An 18,187-nucleotide genomic window follows, 5' to 3' on the forward strand; every position below is an offset into this window, starting at 1 on the left:
ACGTGCTGAAACCCCTTCAGTGAGTCCTCCTTGCTCTCAGGACAGAGTCCCAGCCCCTTAGATTCCTGTGACCAGTGTCCACCTCCCTGGTTCCTCCCCAGGAACCCTGTTACACTCGCCCGTCCCTTCGAGTTACCCTCTGCATCCCTCTGAAGGGCTCTGGATTAGAAGTGAGGTGGACAAGCGCAGACCTGGGGCCTGATCCCAGCTGACACCTGTTTTTTTGTATAGCCTGCAAGCCAGTAATTAGTTTTGTATTTTTAAATGTTGAAAAAGTATTAAAAGACTAGTTTGTGACACATGAAGGTGATATAAAATTCCAATTCTGTGCCCACGTGGAGACTTCCCTGGTGTCCAGTGGCTAAGACTCCACACTCCCAAATGCAGGGAGCCCAGGTTGATCCTTGATGAGGAAACTAGACCCCACACGCCACAACTAAGAGTTTGAATGCTGCAACTAAGACCTAGAGCAACCAAATAGTTTTTTTTTTTTTTAATTACTTTAAAAACAGGGAAGATGATCTTTTAAAAGTCTGTGCCCATCTGTTTATGTGTATGCACATTACACTGTCAGAGTTGAGCGGTTGTAGCAGAGACCCACATAGCCAAAAATATTTACTCTCTGACCCTTCGTGGGAAAAGTTCACTGATCCTAGCTTCATATTGGCTCCAAGGGTGGGTCGGGGGAGGACAGTGATCTCCCGTAGCCACCTCTCAGGCTGCCCCAAATAAATACACAGTCTAAGTATGAATAACGTGCTGACTCGACACATACAGCTTCATGACAAGTCCCAGGGGACCCCTCCCCAGCCTGTCACTGCCCCAGATCCTCCCTATACAGGCCCTTCCTCTGCTTGAAAGCCCCATCCAACTGATGTCCACTCATCAGCTATGTCTCTTCCTTCAGGAAGCCTTCCTTGACTACTCAGCCTACATAGTCCACTTAGAGACCCTCCTCTGGGCTCTTTGGTCCAACTCCATATAGCCCTTTTCACATATTATTGACTTGGCTGGTTTACTGTCTGCCCTTCTTCACTAGACTGCAAACATCAACAGGTCGAGACCATGTCCTGTTTACTTTTCAATCCCCAGAATTTAGCCACTTCTGGCAGATTATTAGGTCATCAGTAAACAGAAGAAGGGAGTGGATGAATGTAGAATAAATGATCTGTCTATGGTGAGTAAAGCATGACTCTTTATCAGCACAGGCCTTTAGGAAAATAATGGGATAGATTGGCCTCGGGTCCCTTACTTCCTGCAAATAGTGATAATACTTTTATATGGTATCTGATGGCTTTATCCCAAAGCCCTTGGCCCTGGGAATCAGGGAAGTCTTTTATAAGAATATTCCCATTTATTACATGTCTGCTATGTTTCAGGCATTTTGCTGAATGCTTACTTAACTTCTAATTCTCGAAGCTATTATTAGGCCTATATCAGTTCAGTTCAGTCGCTCAGTCATATCCGATTGTTTGCAACCCCATGGACTGCAGCACGTGAGGCTTCCCTGTCCATCACCAACTCCCAGAGCTTGCTCAAGTTCTTGTCCATCAAGTTGGTGATGCCATCCAGCCATCTCATCCTCTGTTGTCCCCTTCTCCTGTCTTCAATCTGTCTCAGCATTGGGGTCTTTTTCAAATGAGTCAGTTCTTCGCATCAGGTGGCCAAAGTATTGGAGCTTCAGCTTCAGCATCAGTCCTTCCAATGAATATTCAGGGTTGATTTCCTTTAAGATTGACTGGTTGGATCTCCTTGCAATCCAAAGGGACTCGCGAGAGTCTTCTCCAACACCACAGTTCAAAAGCGTCAATTCTTCAGTGCTCAGCTTTCTTCACAGTCCAACTCTCACATCCATACACGATTACTGGCAAACCATAGCTTTGACTAGATGGACCTATATACAGATGAACAAATTGAGGCTCAGGGAAGTTAAGTAACTAGTCCAAAGTTACGCAGTTAATAAGATTCATAGCTGAGTTTTAAACCTTCCTGCCTCTGATTCATGTTCTTAAATCACCTGAAAGATCTAAACCAAAGCAGGTTATATTTTTAGAAGGACTCTAGCACAGTACATTTCTGACTAATGTGCTCATATTCTATTAATAAATATCTTGGCCATCTGCCCTGGACTTCATGATACTTGCCTCTTTTTTCTTAACCCCCAAGGAATGACTTGTGCTCAGGCTGATTTATCCCTCTCCTTCCTTTGGGCTGACACGTGGAGACGTCTTCCGCCCGCCTCTTTTACCTGCTGGCAGCATTGCTCTCGCTGGGGATGTAGCTCAGGGATCACTCCTGGGAGGAGCTTTGCCTTCTCTCCCATCCGTGTGCCCACCTTTGCCCCCACCCCAGCAATGGCAGTGGCAAGCCCCTCTTTTCACGCTTGGTGATTCCAGCCCTGTGACATTAAGATTTCCCCCAGCTCTGAGACCTCTCAGTCCCAGCACATTGCAGCTTCTACTGGCGGCTGAGGCCACTGTGTAGGCGCGTCATGATCACACAGGTTCAGTGTGTACCTGGCTGGGCCGAGTGTCAGCAGGACGCCACAGGAGATGGCTCCTCAGTCACCACCATCTGGCCAGGTGAAGGAGCTGGCCTTTGGCGAGGCTGATTCTTGGAATAAGACTTGCAGACAAAATCTCACCTCCTGCTTAGGACTATAGAACAATTTCTGAGTTTCTTTTCCTTATTTTTTTAATTAACATTTATGTAAAACAATTAGGTTTTTTTCTATTTGCTTTTTGTGCCTCCATGAGCTCACAACAGTTATAATAATGGTTTTATTTTTATTAAAATATGTATGTTTATTTTTTAATCAGTAGAAAAACTGTGAAGTATAATGGAGGTAAAAAAACCATCTCAAATTCTCCCGTGCAGGAATAACTTTTACGTTAAATGACCTTTGTTCTGGTCTCTTTATAAGTAATTAGATCATAGTTTTGTTTTTTTCCAAAACATTCATTTGTTTTCTCATATAAAAACTTAATTTCCGTTAACTTTCTGCCGTATTTGAAATTATAGATATTCCTGTACTCAAAAGAAATGACCTGTCATCCTCTTCTCCTTCTAAGTATATCTCCCCCATCTCGTCCCCTATTTCTCTTATAACAGTCACTTTTTACAACACCAATAAATCAAATTTGTATAAAGTTTAGAAAGTGCAGTAGTTCAAAACATTTTTATAGCCCTAACATAGAATAACGCTCACGGTGGTGGTGTGTGCATGAGCTGGGGGAAGGGTTGATATTTCAGGGTGATGACTATGTGTTTGCATTTTAAATGTGCTGTTGCCTTTATACAAATGTGGATGGATGTTGTCCTTGGCTCACGGGAACTGGCGTGCTCAGTCACCATGGGTCAAGGACGGCGTTTGACAAAGGACCATGGTCACGTGGTGGATTTTCCTTTTTTTTTAAGAGGCGGCAGTTGCAAGATTCAGGCTTCCTGGGTCACTCAAGTTCTTGCTATGTTACATCAATACTTTGGAGATAGGCCACCCAGAATCTCTTAAAAAGTACTCTAAACACCCCAGGGATCTTATTCCACAGGAAAAAGTTCAGTGGTCCACGTGTGAGTTCTGCACTCCATACTGCCCCATGTTGTGACTGTTGCTGAGTTTCCTAGAGTTCACCTTTAGGTTTAATTTCCTGAAATTGATCTGCTTGGTTACTCTGGCTTTACTTTACTCTCTGGCAAAGGAGGGAAATGGCAATGAACAGGCTGCATTTTGTTACATCTTTACTTCAAAACAATTAAGCAGCCGTTCATGATCTTGACTGGTTCTTTTAGGGGCGTATTCATCCTCTGGGTCTGGGATGGAACTGATATGAACTTTAATTAAACAAATCACCAAACTGCCTGTGAGGTGGCATTCCTAGTGGAGATTTCAAGTTCACGCCCCGTCCCCACTGCTTTGTTGGTCCATTGTTGTTTTTTCCCTCTGGTGGCCCCCCTCTCCATCTAAATCTTTACCCTGCTTGGAGCCACCTGGGAACTGGGTGAGCCAGTCCTGAGTTCAGAGGTGCTGCTGCCAACTGGAGGGAAAAGAGGCAGCCCAGGGCCAGCTCCCCAAGCTGGAGCCCCACCAGCAGGCCCAAGACTGTCAAGGATTCCAAAGAGAGATGAATTCCAGCCCACTATTCACTGTGAGGTTTGCTTTTTACCATTTTTTTTTAATCATCTTTTAAAGAGAATTTGGTTCTGGCAACGAGCGTGTTGCACTTCATCAGCCTTTGATCTTGCTCTGGGTTCCCTGGCCCCTGGCTCCCTGGGCAGTCATAAACCGTTATTATTTCACGGTTTAATGGCAAGCTCCCAGCCCTCTGGGCCTCTCTTAACCAGAAGACCCCCTTCAGCCCTGGTGGCGTTCTGATAACTTAGAGTGAAGTGTTAACCAGAGCATGGCTATGTTTGCTTTTAATTTCCTGACCTTGAGGAAGAAGGGGAAAGGGCAGTCCTAATTGGACTGGTAAGTGGTGAAGAAATCTTCTGTCCCTGAGCTTGTGGACTGCCCCGTGGGAGAGGCAGTGTGGACTCGAAGGATGAGCGGGCTGAGTCTGAATCCCACTTCCTTCACTAACTTGGTGACCTTCGCCAAGTGACCAGTGCCGTCCAAACCAGTGTGCCTCATTGGTAAAAAGGGGCTAGTAACAGTACTGGCTGATAGTGATGAGACCACTCCCAGGGTCTTCCCAGGGGCTCAGATGCTGCTTCATCTGACTGGTAGTGCCGCCCAGTGGGGGTCAGATCTCCGTTACTAACTCGTGGTTCAAACCTGCTTCCCAAACTCAACTTGGACCCCCACTCTTCTCTCTTCCCGTCTCTCCACCTTTGCTCCTCACTTGAACTCTTGGGTCTCACAGTACGGTGCTCTCATCTTTAGGTGGGTGCTGGCTGAGAATTACACGAGTGTTTGATTGCTCTTGAGGAACCATTTTTATAGGGAAGACTGATAGTTCATCAAGTCAAGCAGATTTCATTCCATTTCTAGGTTTTCTTCCTTATTTCCTTCATCTTTCCCCTGTTTCAACACTCCTCCTCAGTCTCTTTGAACTTAGACTATCAGGAGAGACACCATTCAGTGAAGTGGGTTGTTTTTTTTTTAAATCAACTGTCTTTATATTCCATTTGGGTCTCTCGGGAAAATATTCCGGCTTTAACTCTTCAGCACTTTGTTCAGTGTGACTAATATACAAACACTGGGCATTAAACGTACTATATATAAAATTCCAGATCGGAGAATGGAAACACTTTAAAAAAAAATAAAAATGGTTGGATTATGTGAGCTATTTGGAAACTGTTCAGTGGGGCAATATAATTTTTATTTTCAGAAGCTTATGGATTGAACCTCACCCAAGCTTCCAGCTCCCAAGGAAACTGGCAAAAAGATGCCCTGCCAAGTTTCCTCTCAAGGGCAGTAAAAGAGCAACCCTCCGCATCCTGGGTTTCATTATAAAGAAGCAGGAGACAGACGGTGGCCTTTGCTGTCTTCACAGATGAGCTTCCCTGAGCCGGCTAGCGAGTCAGGGGGAGGTGTGTAGGAGCCAGGGACAGGAGACGGTGCTAGACACACGGGCTTGCACAGGTCTCTGGCTCCACCACAGTCACCGCTTCCTGAAAACAACATTTGCAAGTCTGCACAGAGCTCTGGGAGTGGAATGTTGAGTTGAGGGGACAGTTAAGTTAAGCCTTTAAAAAATTTCCCCACTTTTAATTTTATTATTTATTTTTAATTGATAGCATTACAGTATTGGTTTGATATCTGTCATACATCAACATGGATTAGCCATTGGTGTCCCTCTTGAACCTCCCTCCCACCTCCCACCCTTTCCCACCCCTCTAGGTTGTTACAGAGCCCCAGTTTGAGTTCACTGAGTTATACAGCAAATTTCTGTTGGCTATTTATTTTATATGTGTTAGTATATACTTCCCTGCTACTGTCTCCATTCATCTCGCCCTCTCCTTCCTCTCACCTACCCTTGTCCAGAAGTCTGTTCTCTCTGTCTGCATCTCCATTGCTGCCCTGTGAATAGGTTCATCTTGATGGCCTGTTGATGACTGGTCAGAAAAACTGAACTGTAAATCGATCTAGTTTTCACAAAATAAAGCTTATCTTTACATTACAATCTTGTGTGTATATGTATGAATGGCGAGGGGGTGTTGTTAATAGTGGGGGGGGGGGGATGAAATCATAGGAAATAATACTATCAGGGCCTATTTGTTTCCACTGTTGACAATTCAGAAGTTAAATAGTGGAATGAAAGTGGGGGAAAAGGTTTTGAAGTGTATAGTGCTGAATCAGACTTAAGAGGCCATCCAACTGACCGACCACCTTACCTTACAGAGAAGAGAATTAAGTCCCCACTGATTTGGTGTTTGGGCTGAGTCCTGCTTCTGAAAAAGCTTTGCACTGAAAGTCTGGTCTGTTCAACCCAGTGTGGGGTCCACTGGCTTCTGCCTTGTTGCTTGCTTGCTTGGAGGAACCAGCACCTCTGCAAACTGAAACCCAGCTTGAATTCCTGATTGACTACCAGAAAGAAGGCAGGACTCGCCTTCTAGGTCCTGGATTTCCCATCTGACTCTATGGCGCCCTCTCTGGGGACTGGTGGAGAATCACCTGGGAAGGAACCTGAGACTGAAGCAGAGCCAAGTGACCAAGCCCAGAAAACAGCTTGAGAAACCAGGATTGGGTGTGCGTAGGTTTCTTAATTCTGCACGTTTCTTGAGAAGTGCTGGGAATTTCCCCCGTTACTGGCAGGATTATTTTCATGCCTAAGTATCATAGAGAGAAGAATATTATCTCTTCTCATCTGTGGAAAGGTGTTTGAACCTATTCAGGAGGTGGGGAGTCACTGGAGAGTTTAAAGCCAGAGAAAAGAGTGTGTATCCAGAGTAACGCTAGTTACTTGGGCTTTCCAGGTGGCGCTAGTGGTAAAGACCCCACCTGCCGGCTCAGGAGATGTAAGAGACGCAGGGGGTTCTATCCCTGGGTCGGGAAGATCCCCTGGAGGGGGTATGGCAACCCACTCCAGTATTCTTGCCTGGAGAATCCCATGGACAAGGGAGCCTGGCGGTCTACAGTCCATGGGGTCACAAGGAGTCGGACACGACCGAAGCGACTTAGCACCCACGGCCAGAGTAAGGGATGTCAGGGACTGGTGAGGTGGAGCTGGGAGACGGGAGGGGCTGCTTGCAGGATCCAGAGGGAAGCCTGAACCAGCAGGGACAGAGTTTTGAGATAGAAAGGTGGTGAGAGCACCAGGGCTTGGTGGTTGATTGGATGTGTGGGGGAGGCAGGAGAGAGTTGATAAGAATGACTCATAGGTCTGTCCTTGGGCAACTGGGTGGATACGGTGCTGTGCTCAAAGAAGGGACTGGTGGCTTTGGGGAATGAGATAATGAGTTCTGAGATTCAAGGGTTGGGCAACCTGCTTCAGAAAAATGGAATGACGGAAGATTGTGGTTGTGTGTGTAGATTGAGAAACCTAGAGGCTTCACATAGAGCCAAAGCAGATGGGGTGGAACCTTGTTTCAACAGAAATGCTGATTTTGGAGATGAGAGAGGCAGAGGATGCCTGGATCTTGTCTACTTCTTCCCTGCCTCTCACGCAGTAGTTCATTTCACGGCAATGATCTGAGCCGTGCACGTGGGTTTTCTCTGTAACTTTTACAGTGTTCAGTAGGGATTGATTTGGGTGTCCTTATTAACTAGTAAAGGAATAAAGGTTTCACTCTGACTTGCTTTCTTTTCCATCATGACTGAAATAAACTGTTTTTTCTTAGTAAAGGGAAGGGGGATGCTTTGCCTTTCTTTTTTTTTTTTTTTTTGGAAAGCCCTTTTTCTAAAATAACCTTGCCCCAGGCCCATGTCATAAAGCTGGGAATTTCTGTGGGCAAAGAAGGCATAGTGTTGCGAGAACTTAAGGCAAACGTTTTCCATCTCCAGTGAGAACGGCTGAAGAACAGGCTTATGTGGGAGACAGAAGAATTTCACATTGACAAAAAGAAAAAAAAAAGACCTTTCTTAGGGGACAGACTCAGCAGATTCAGAAGGCAAGCTGTGGAACTGCATTTTGGAAAGATCGAGGGGAATAAGAGAGGTAGCCTTCTGTCCGTAGAGCTTCATGCAAGCCCTCCAGGAATCCTTGGCAGGTGGTAACTGGAGACACATTAAAAAAAGAAAGTCATATTTCTGTATCTTTTTATTTCCTCCTCTCAGACTCCAGGCCCAAACAGAACAGAACCCCTTTTCTCACACACATCCTCATTCTCTTACTAAAGGACAAGGTGGTGAAAGTTAGGATGTCATTTTTATTTCAACATCTTGAGACTCAAGAGATTGACATCTAGCCCCGGTTCAATTCCTGACCCTCAATAACCTTGGGAAGATCGCTTAACTTTGGGGGTGGGGGCCTTGGTTTTCTCATCTATAAGATGGGTGCAAACATTACCTCATGAAGCCTTGGGAATTGAATATGACCTTGCTTACAAAGTTACCACAATCCTGGCACATAGCGAGCCCGCTATAAAAGTCAGCAGTGGCTATTACTGATAATGACCGCCCTACCTCCCTTGCCAGGAGAATAAATTAAGTACTCAGTGTTAGAAGTCTCTTAAAAGCAAAAGGTACTATGCAAAAGCTGTGATGCTATCAGTTACTATTATTAATAAGAGGCTCATAATTACCTTTGCCACGGTATTAAGTGAAAGCCCCTCTGGGTGGGTGATGACTGGGAAAGTGGGAACAGTTATTAATGGAGCTGCCAGCTCTTGTTACTAGATCCACTGACATAATGTTTCTCTCTGGGAATCCTTTGACAAATCAGCTGACCTTCCTATTCCCTTGCCCTAAGCACTGTAAATTTGATCCACATGTCCCCAGCATTGTTTCTTTGGATTAATAATGAAGAGAAGGGGGAGAGTGAGGCCTGCATTAGGACCTCTCGTTGCATAGAGACCCTCCCAAATGTTTGGGCTGTCTGTGGGGTTGAGCTTTTTAGTTGAGGGGGTGGGTGGGTGGGTGGGGGTTGTCTTTTGTTTTACTTGTCTTAATGCCCAGAGCTACCCCTTCCTAATGTGTTTGGGTCCTCAGCTGTCAGGGAGAGGTTCCGCTTTGGGGACCTAGTCATACCCTCCTCCTCCCACTGGAAACAGAGCTTTGAGGAAGTGCTTTGATGCCCTGCTTTGCCAGGTCAGTCACCACTGCCATCCTGGAAGGGTCGAAGGGAGACTCAGGACACCAGGTCTCAGGCACACAGCAAGGCAGAGAGGGAGCACAGAGGAGGCCTGGAGGCAGGGTTGGGGGAAGGGCAGGCTAGTGGGGCAGGGCTGCAGAGCAGCTGAACCTTGAGACTGGCCAAAGTCCGCTGCCAGGATCCGGGCGGGAGGAAGACTGCTCTGCTCGAGGGCCAGCACAGGGACTCCTGGAGGGAACCGAGCAGGGATAACAGCGCTGAATCAGGACAGCCATAGGCGAGCTTGGTGGTGGGAATCTGGGCTCACAGAGGGATGAAACGTGTGTGTTCTAGAGCCAGTCAGACCTGGATTCGAATCCTAGCTCTGCCACTTAGTAGAGCAAGTTATTAAAACTCTCTGCACAGTATCTAAAATGGAGACAGAGGTGCTGACCTTGGTGAAAGAATAATACATGAGGTCTGCATTCCCAGCACATAGGAAAAATACCTGTAATAGCAACTGAAGAGCCATTAACTTTGAACCACACAGCAGTCCAGGCATTGACATTCAACAGCTCAAGTCATTCCTCACTGCCACACTGTCGTAAGCTCAATAGCCTTTGTTATCTGTAGTTAACACGTGAGGAATCTGAGGCACAGAGAAGTGAAGTAACTTGCCCAAGATCACACAGCTGGTTCAGTGACAGAGCCAGAATCATGAGCCCAGAGGCTCCAGCTCCAAGGCCCTGTCTTGAGCTCTTTGGTGCAGGACCCATGGCTATTATCATCCTTGTGACAATTTCTGTGGGCAGGATAGGGAATCCTAGCCCGGATTTGGCCACATCCCAGGGGCTCTCCCATCATCTCAAGGAATTTTAAGAGATTTTTCCCAAAAGTGACTGATTAAATTCCTGTGGGTATTTTGCTTTTTCAAAAAAAAGTTCAAGGGGGTTGGACAAAGATGCCTTGATCAAAGAAATAGTGGTTTTCAAAAACTGGGAATCTCTGTGCCCACATGCTCTTAACAACCAACAGCTCAATTTTAAGCCAGTCTGATTTTGCTTCTCTGGTGTTTTCTAAGAAGCCACACAATGAGTTGAAGAAATTTACGCGCTGTCACCCTCTGGGATTGATTCTGACAGCTCTGCTCCTCTGTTGTTGAAGTGCTAATGAAAAACACTAATTGGCCTTGGCCGGTGGCTGGAGTGGGGAAAGCCAGCATCCTTTTTTCTGGTTTCTCTTAGTCCTGTTCTTGGCTTGAAGAAGGAGAAGGGGGTGGTGTGTGGGCAGCATGAGGAAGTGAGAGGACTCCAGGGGTGGTGCTGGCCTTTGAGTGGGCGGGATGGACCTTTATATCTGATGCCCCATTCCCTGAGCAACGTGAGGACAAAGCCAGGTCTCTCTGTCACCCTGGAATCCTGAAGGCAGCACAATGCCTGGGAAGCACTCTGAATATTCAGCGAGTGAAGAGGGGAAGGAATGAGTGAATGCTTGCGTGGCCCACGGGTGTCTGGAGGCCAGTTCCTTGTGCAGCTTCAGGAAAGGGTGATCTCCACCGCTTTAAACCGCATATGCAGGTGGGCCACCCCGCATTCTGGCTCCCACAGCACCGGCCACAGGTAAAAGTCAGCTGTCCTAAGTGGAGCCTTGCAGTTGGCCCACTCCAGCAGATGGGAAAGAGAGCTGTGGACTTTCCGCTTTGCTTCTTTCCTCAGGTGACTTGTTGATAAAAGACATTTTCACATATTGAGATATAGGGAAGTCATTCTGGCTTATACATGAGTTAATCTGATTTTTTGTTGTTGTTGCTGTTTATGTATTTATTTGGCAGCTCCGGGTTTTAGTTTTGGCATGTGGGATCTTTAGTTGTGGCGTATGAACTCGTAGTTGCAGCGTGCAGGATCCAGTTCCCCGACCAGGGGTCGAACCCAGGGCCCCTGCATTGGAAGCTTAGAGTCTTAGCCACTGGGCCAGCAGGAAAGTCCCTAACTTGAATTCTATGCTAACCAAAATAACCTGTGGCCTATCAAACATACACTGTACATCTGCTTTAATTGCTGAAGAGCTAAGGGCACATTGACAGGAAGCAAATAATGTCTAAAAATAAAGTTTAAGGACTTCCCTGGCAGTCCAGTGGTTAAGACTTTACCCTCCAGTGCAGGGGTGGGGGTTCGATCCCTGGTTGTGGAACTAAGATCCCACATGCTGGAAACCTGAACCATAAAACGGAAGCAGTGTTGTAACAGATTCAGTGAAGACTTTAAAACTGGTCCACAGCCAAAAAAATCTTTAAAAAAAATGTGAAAATAAAGATGAAATGCCCCTCTTCCTGGGATGGCATGCTACTGGCTCTCCTTTGATGATAAAGACCCCCTTCCCAGGTACAAAGGCCTTAATGACTCTCTGTGTACGTGCTGGTCTGTTCTTTTTTTTTTCTTTTCAAACCTTGAAGAGATGTAATCCTGACTTGTTTAATATTATTTATTCTGACAAGATACAAAACTGTAAGACTCTGCTTCTCTGAAGCAGTTTCTCAGAGTAATCTGGGCAGCACACTTCTAGGCTAGTCCTCCATTTGGCTCAAATAAAACTCTATTTTATTCGTATCATCGATTGTTTATTGATTATACTCTCTGACACGGCACCTTGTCTCCCCACAGGTGTCCTCTCCCTTCCCGCATACTTCAGCCCCTACAACGGGGGGTCCCTGGGCCACGACGAGCGAGCCGACGCCTACGCGCAGCTGGAGCTCCGGACCCTGGAGCAGTCCCTCCTGGCCACCTGTGTGGGGAGCATCTCCGAGCTGAGTGAGTGGAGCCCCCACAGCCCGCTGGCTCCGAGGGAGAGGTGGGGAAGAGCCCGCCTTCTGGGTCCTGGCTTCCTCCTCCTCTGCCCGTGTCCTGCCTTCTCCGAAAACTGTCCATCCCTTAAGGCCAGAGGTTGCAAACCAGTGGCCCACAGACATGCGTGGTTTGACCAGCAGGTGCCTTTAATCACACCCAAACCCAGATCTCTGGTTTCTCTAGAGAAATCAGACCATCTGACACCACTGTGCCCCAGCCCTGAATGCCAGTGATCAGGGGAGCTGAGCGGCAGCTAAGGGGACAGCAGGCGTTCCCTTCATCGTCACATACCTCAGTATCTCATAGCTGACCTGTCTCATGCATTTGTTTTACCTGCCTGGCCCCCAAAGACTCTGAATTTATAGCCAGTGTTAGAAGGAACGCATGTCTTGAAGCCTCAACATAAGAAAGAAAGAAAAAAGCAGAACTTCTCTGGCTGGCAGAAGGTGGGTGTGGTCTGCAGACTCAGCCCTGCAGCGCCCTGAGCATCTCCCAGGACCTTGGGGCTCTCTGAAACACACCGGGAAACCCCTGGGTCTAGGTCATTACCGCTTGACAGCTGCTTCAAAAAAGCCTGTTAGGAGGCCAGAGATCCCCGTACCCCCCCCCGTCTCTCCCTCTCATTATCCCGATTATTTGAGCAATCAAACTGCACTCTCAGCCTCCTCAGTTCTCCCTTCCTGTGTCATAAGCCCACCCAGCAGAGGGTGGGCACACACGCCGGGGGTCGAAGCACACAGCCTGGAAACAGATGGAGTTTCACTCTGCTCCCGCCTTTTCCGCTTGTAATTTCTCTGAGGTTTCTGGCCCCTGAATAGTGAATGGCGAGCCTTTCTGCTTCTTTAGGACACAGCTTCCTCACTCCCTGCCCCCAGCCTTCCTTCCCTCCGTAGGACAGGAAGTGAAGGTGCCTGGTTCAAGGTCATAGAGCAGATTGGTAAAAGGGCTGGTTCAGAAAGCGGGACTTCAGGCTCTTTGTCTCCTAGGGGCATTCCAGCATGGCCACCTGGGTCCGCTGCCCCTTGGGGCCCCTGTAGGAAGTTGGCGTGAGTGTGTGGGCTGTCTTTGGAGCTATGCAGAGTCTGTGTGTTGAACTCTCCTGGCCCGAGGACAATGGGGAACACATGTAGGCTTCAGTCCACTGGAGAGCACTTGGGTTTTGTTTCGCATTTGGAACATTGAGCACTTACTGTATGCAAGGCACTGTATGAAGCACCTTGGTCACGTGATCTCATTTACTCTGCAGAACAGCTCAGCAAGGTATGTCCTGGTGAGGGAACTGAGGCTTAGAGAGGAAAAGTCGTTGCCCCCAAGTCAGACTGCTGATTGGAAGAATCTGAGTGAGGGCTTGAGTCCTGCTGTGTCTGGCTTTAGCAAAGCTCTGAATTACCTAGGGCTATGGTGGGCTACAGCCCATAGGGTTGCAAAGAGTCGACTCAAGTGACTTAGCACACATGCACACATGGGCCTCCTAGACATGGCTAGCAGCCCAGCCAACAGCATCTCAAGGCAGCTGAGGTCAAGATTGGAATCTGATCTTGACTTTTATCATAGAGCCTTTTATTGTAGTAGTCTCCATACCCGTTACAAACCACAGTCAGACACAAGGGGGGCATTCAGAAACTACTCTCAGGAGACAGGCTTGTCATCTGTCTGTCCTTGTCACTCAGCCCAGGGACCAAGTCCTGTTGTTTCTACCTTCTAAAACTATCCCGATTTTTGGTTTTCTCCTTTCACCACCTTCACTTCCAACAACTCAGCCCAAACCAGGGCTATTTAAAACCCAAATTGGATTTTGTCACTCTGCTGCTCAGTATCCCTGCAGCCACCCTGGCCTCCTAGCCCAAATCCTCCTACCCCAGGGTCTTTGCACTAGTCATTCCTCTGCCCATGACCTTTTCCCCCAGGTGCCCAATCATGGCATGTTCTCCAGATTTCTGCCAAATAACACTTACTAGACAGGCCTTCCCCACAGACCCCGCAGAGACTCAAGGTCCCACCCTCGTTCCTCTGTGTCCCATCTTTTGGCTTTGGTTTATTCCAAGCACTAATGGACACTTGGCAGGTGAATTGTTGGTCATCTCTCCCATGTGATTAGAAAGTCACCATCACAAGAATGGAGACTTTCTCTGTTGTACCCCTGGAGTACATATCACTAGTGTTGAGAACAGTATCTGAGCCATGTGTTTGTGTGTAGAAATGAATTCGCTGCATGCTAAGTCACTCCAGTTGTGTCCAACTCTTGGCTACCCTATGGACTGTAGTCTGCCAGGCTTCTGTGTCCATGGGATTCTCCAGGCAAGAATACTTGGGTGCGTTACCATGCCCTCCCCCAGGGGATCTTCCCAACCAGAGATTGAACCTGTGTGTCCTGCACTAGCAGGCAGGTTCTTTACCACTGGTGCCACCTGGGAAGCCCAGTGAATCATCTGTCATCCAGTTTTTGCCTCCTAAAGCCCACCTAGGATTGGTCCTCATCCTGGCTCAGCCATTCCTCAGGCCAAAGGTAAGAAGGATTCCCAGAGCATCTTTCACCAACAACCCAACTGGCTGTGTCATGTGCCAAGACTCCCAAGCTCTCTCACTCTGAAACCAGTGTTTTTGCTAATCATCTTGGAGGAGGAAGAAGCTGAAGGTGGAGGCAGATATTGCAGTTTTTCCCTCTGAGACTAAAGAAGTTAATGAGGCTAGTGATACTTGGCATTGAGTACCTCGTCCTGAGAGTTTAGCCCGGGTTTAACATGCATCCTCTCACTGCACCTCGCCAGGACCAGCCTGCCAGGTTGGTCAGGAAGTCTCACTCTTGTATCAGCTGCACAGGGAGCTCCAGCCACTTGTCTTTTCCTCTGTCCCTCTCTACTTATGAGAATGTAAATGGGAGGGAATAAGAAAGAAATGAAACACTTTTTTAAAGGGAACCAGGTGGTGTGGGCCTCATTTTGGAGACAGTGTTAAATCCCAGGTTACCCCTGCTCGCTCTTTTTTTTTTAACTGCCCCAGATCTTAGTTGCAGCATGTGGGATCTGTAGATGCAGTTTGCAAACCGTTAGTTGTGGTATGTGGGATCTAGTTCCTTGACCAGGGATTGAACTGGGCCCCCTGCATTGGGAGTGCAAAGTGTTGGGCACTGGGCCACCAGGGATGTCCCTCCCCTGCTCTGTTTATCTAATGGCTCCTGATGGACATTAGACAGTCCAGAGGGAACCCATAGCACCTCTGATCAAGGCTCTCATGACTAGCAAGCAGAAAGGGTGTTTCTCCCTGCTCCGGGGTGTTCCTGGGCTTTAGACTGAGGTCTCATCAAGCTTAGGGTCATTTGATTCTTGAGTACAAGGACATCTCAGAAGCAGCTCTGAGAGCCCAGTTGTGCCAAACCAAGAGCACAGCCCCGTCGGGCCACAGCTTCTCAAACTCACTGTGGTGACGGGCCAGGAGTGGTATATCCTCACCTCTGTTGGGCTTCCCAGGTGGAGCTAGTGGTAAAGAACCTGCCTGCCAATGCAGGAGATGTGGGTTTGATCCCTGGGTTGGGAAGATCCCCTGGAGGAGGGGATGACATCTGACTCCAGTATTCCTCCTAGAGAATCCCATGGACAGAGGAGCCTGGCAGGCTACAGTCCATGGGGTCGCAGAGAGTTGGAGATAACCAAAGCGACTTAGCATAGCTCTATTGCAAACTGAAACTTTTATAAAATAAAAAGGAGTGTCTAAAACACAAAATAAAGTGCAGATCAGATGCAAGTCATCTTATTTTATTATTAGATTAAATAGGCATAAAAATCACTCTGTCAGACTGCTCTGGAAATTTTTTCAAGCTCACTTTCAGTTTCTGAATTGAACTTCTGAGCCAGTAACCACCAGTTTCGCAGACCTGTTCCAGTCTGCAGACCGCCCTTCGAGTAAGCAATGTTGCAATAGTCGAGAGCATGCATTTGGGACACAGGGACTGCAGTTCAAGTCCTGGCTGGTCCCCTTGCTGCTTGTGCCCCTGGACACATTTAACTGGTGTAAGCCTGTGTCCTCATCTGTGAAATGAAAATGCCTCACTGATGGGGTGGTTGTAGAGACTAGAGATTTTGTTGTATCTTTTCATGTCTGTCAGGAAGCCTAGAAAATAGAAAGTGGCAGGGAGGACAGTCTCTCAGGGAGAACACCCAGAGCATGCGGCTGTCTTTGCCTGTTACACGGTGCTGCAGCACAGCTTAAGTCTTTAGATGCCTGATCAGAGTTGTCTGCAGGCATCTGTCTTTTTGGTCTTTGAGAGAGACTGGTCGCCTGCAGCTTGGCTTGGAGCGAAGTATCCAGGGCCTCCATCTCTAGTTCCCATGCCTTCATGGTTTTCCGAACTTTCGGAAAGCCTCTCTCTTCCTGGCTTCCCTTTTAGGGAACCCTTAGGAGGCACGTCTGTTCCTTCCTTGACTTTCTTGCCTGCATTCTGGCTGGAAACGTGCTGCCACGGGGTCTATACCAGTAACAACGCAATAATTTTAAATGTAATGAATGGCAACAACTTCTACCTTATCAAACTTTGTAATGATATTTCACCAAGGTTTCTTTGATGCTATCAGGGATTCTGAATTCTCCTCCTCATGGTCCTGTGGTCATGCCAACGGTTATGACATTCAGACCTGGAGACACGGGAGCCAGGTTTCAACTTACTGCAGCCAACGTAACTCTGCAACTAGCTTCTGGGAGGTGGCTTGGCCTGGGGTTATTGGGACCAGTTTCTACCACCCAGGACCTGAGGGCAGAGCTGGGATCTGACATTGCAGGGCTGGACTCCTCCTGTCCTGGGAAAGGTGGAGCAATACTTGACTGCAGGCAGGGGTCCCAAGAGGAAGAGCGTGACAAGGCAGCCTACAGTCTAGAGAATAACAGCAGCAAAGGACAGTAATAATAATGGTGATGTATTTAACTTTACTGGAGAAGGCAGTGGCACCCCCCTCCAGCACTCTTGCCTGGAAAATCCCATGGGCGGAGGAGCCTAGTGGGCTGCCGTCCATGGGGTCGCACAGGGTCGGACATGGCTGAAGCGACTTAGCAGCATTTAACTTTACCAAGCCCTTTGTGCCAAGCCTGATGTTAAGTGCTTCACACTGGTTATTTATTTGAATTCTCAGAACTTGTGGTTAGAAGCAATTATTTTACAGATAAGGAAACTGAGGCTTTGATAAGTAACTTACAGAAGGCACACAGTTAGTTTGAAACCCAGGCAGGTCTGACTCTGGAATCTACGCTCTTAATCCGCTTACCTGGTGATTCGCAAATCTGACTGGACATTAGATTTAGCAAGGGAGATTTTACAAAATATAGGCACCTGGGTCCTGCCCCATGCCAATTAAATCAGTTTTGGGGATGGAACTAGGTATCAGGGGCTCTGTGCTCTCAGCCCTCTTGGCCCTGGGATCTGGCAGGAGGCACCCAAGCTACAGCTGTGGGCTGAGCAGGGTCCGCTGTATGGAGAGGAGTGAGGACCCAGGGGTGAGGGGGCATGGAGGGCTCTTTCCCTGCATGGAGGTCTCTAGTTCCAGGGCTGTCACTGTCCCTGCTTGGAAACCAAATGTTTTCACTCTGACAGTCATGGGAGGACTTGGCATCTGATGAGCTCAAGTCAAGTACCACCAGAAGTGTTTCAAAATGAAGTGAATGTGTAAGGCTACATTTTCATTCTTCAAATGTTTGCTGAGCACCTGTTTTGCAGTAGAACCTGTACAGGGCCCCAGGGATACATAGAACAGAGTACCGGACCCAGATGCTCTGTAGGGAAGTTTAAGGGAATAAGTGAATGATTTGGTCCTGCCGACCTCAAATGACACTTCACCTGCCATAATAAAACCTGCTGGTTTCGCCCTCCATAGGTTCAGCTTTGCTCAGAGGCTTTCTATCCAAGGGGCTGTCTGTGAGGAACTGCATGGGGGTGCAGGAAGCTGACCCACAGGGGACGCTCCCCTGAGTTCTCAGGCCTGAGAAGAATGGAAGGCGCCACTTTTCCTAGAGTGAGGGGCCCGCGGGTGCCGGGGGCTGTTTCACCCATCCTTTCTCAGCATTGTGGCCTCACACAATGATGGGATATTTCCTGTCCTAAGCTGGTGGGGTATTGAAAAGACTTGACTGGGGAAGAAACACAGCACAGGATATAGGAACCTGAGGACCCCACGGGTCTCTGCTCAG

At 47.8% G+C, this 18,187-nt stretch overlaps 1 protein-coding gene across 2 annotated transcripts in view; it reads left to right on the forward strand.

Moving 5' to 3' along the window:
* The window catches only part of ABTB2 (ankyrin repeat and BTB domain containing 2), a 182,615-nt gene that overhangs the window by 121,547 nt on the left and 42,881 nt on the right, over nucleotides 1–18,187 (forward strand). For both annotated transcript variants that reach the window (XM_018059255.1, XM_018059256.1), the window contains exon 2: nucleotides 11,834–11,980. In XM_018059255.1, the coding sequence (XP_017914744.1) occupies nucleotides 11,834–11,980 (147 nt within the window). The remainder of the gene's footprint in view (nucleotides 1–11,833; nucleotides 11,981–18,187) is intronic.

The sequence above is a fragment of the Capra hircus genome, chromosome 15, assembly GCF_001704415.2.
Source record: "Capra hircus breed San Clemente chromosome 15, ASM170441v1, whole genome shotgun sequence".
Taxonomy (NCBI): Eukaryota; Metazoa; Chordata; class Mammalia; order Artiodactyla; family Bovidae; genus Capra; species Capra hircus.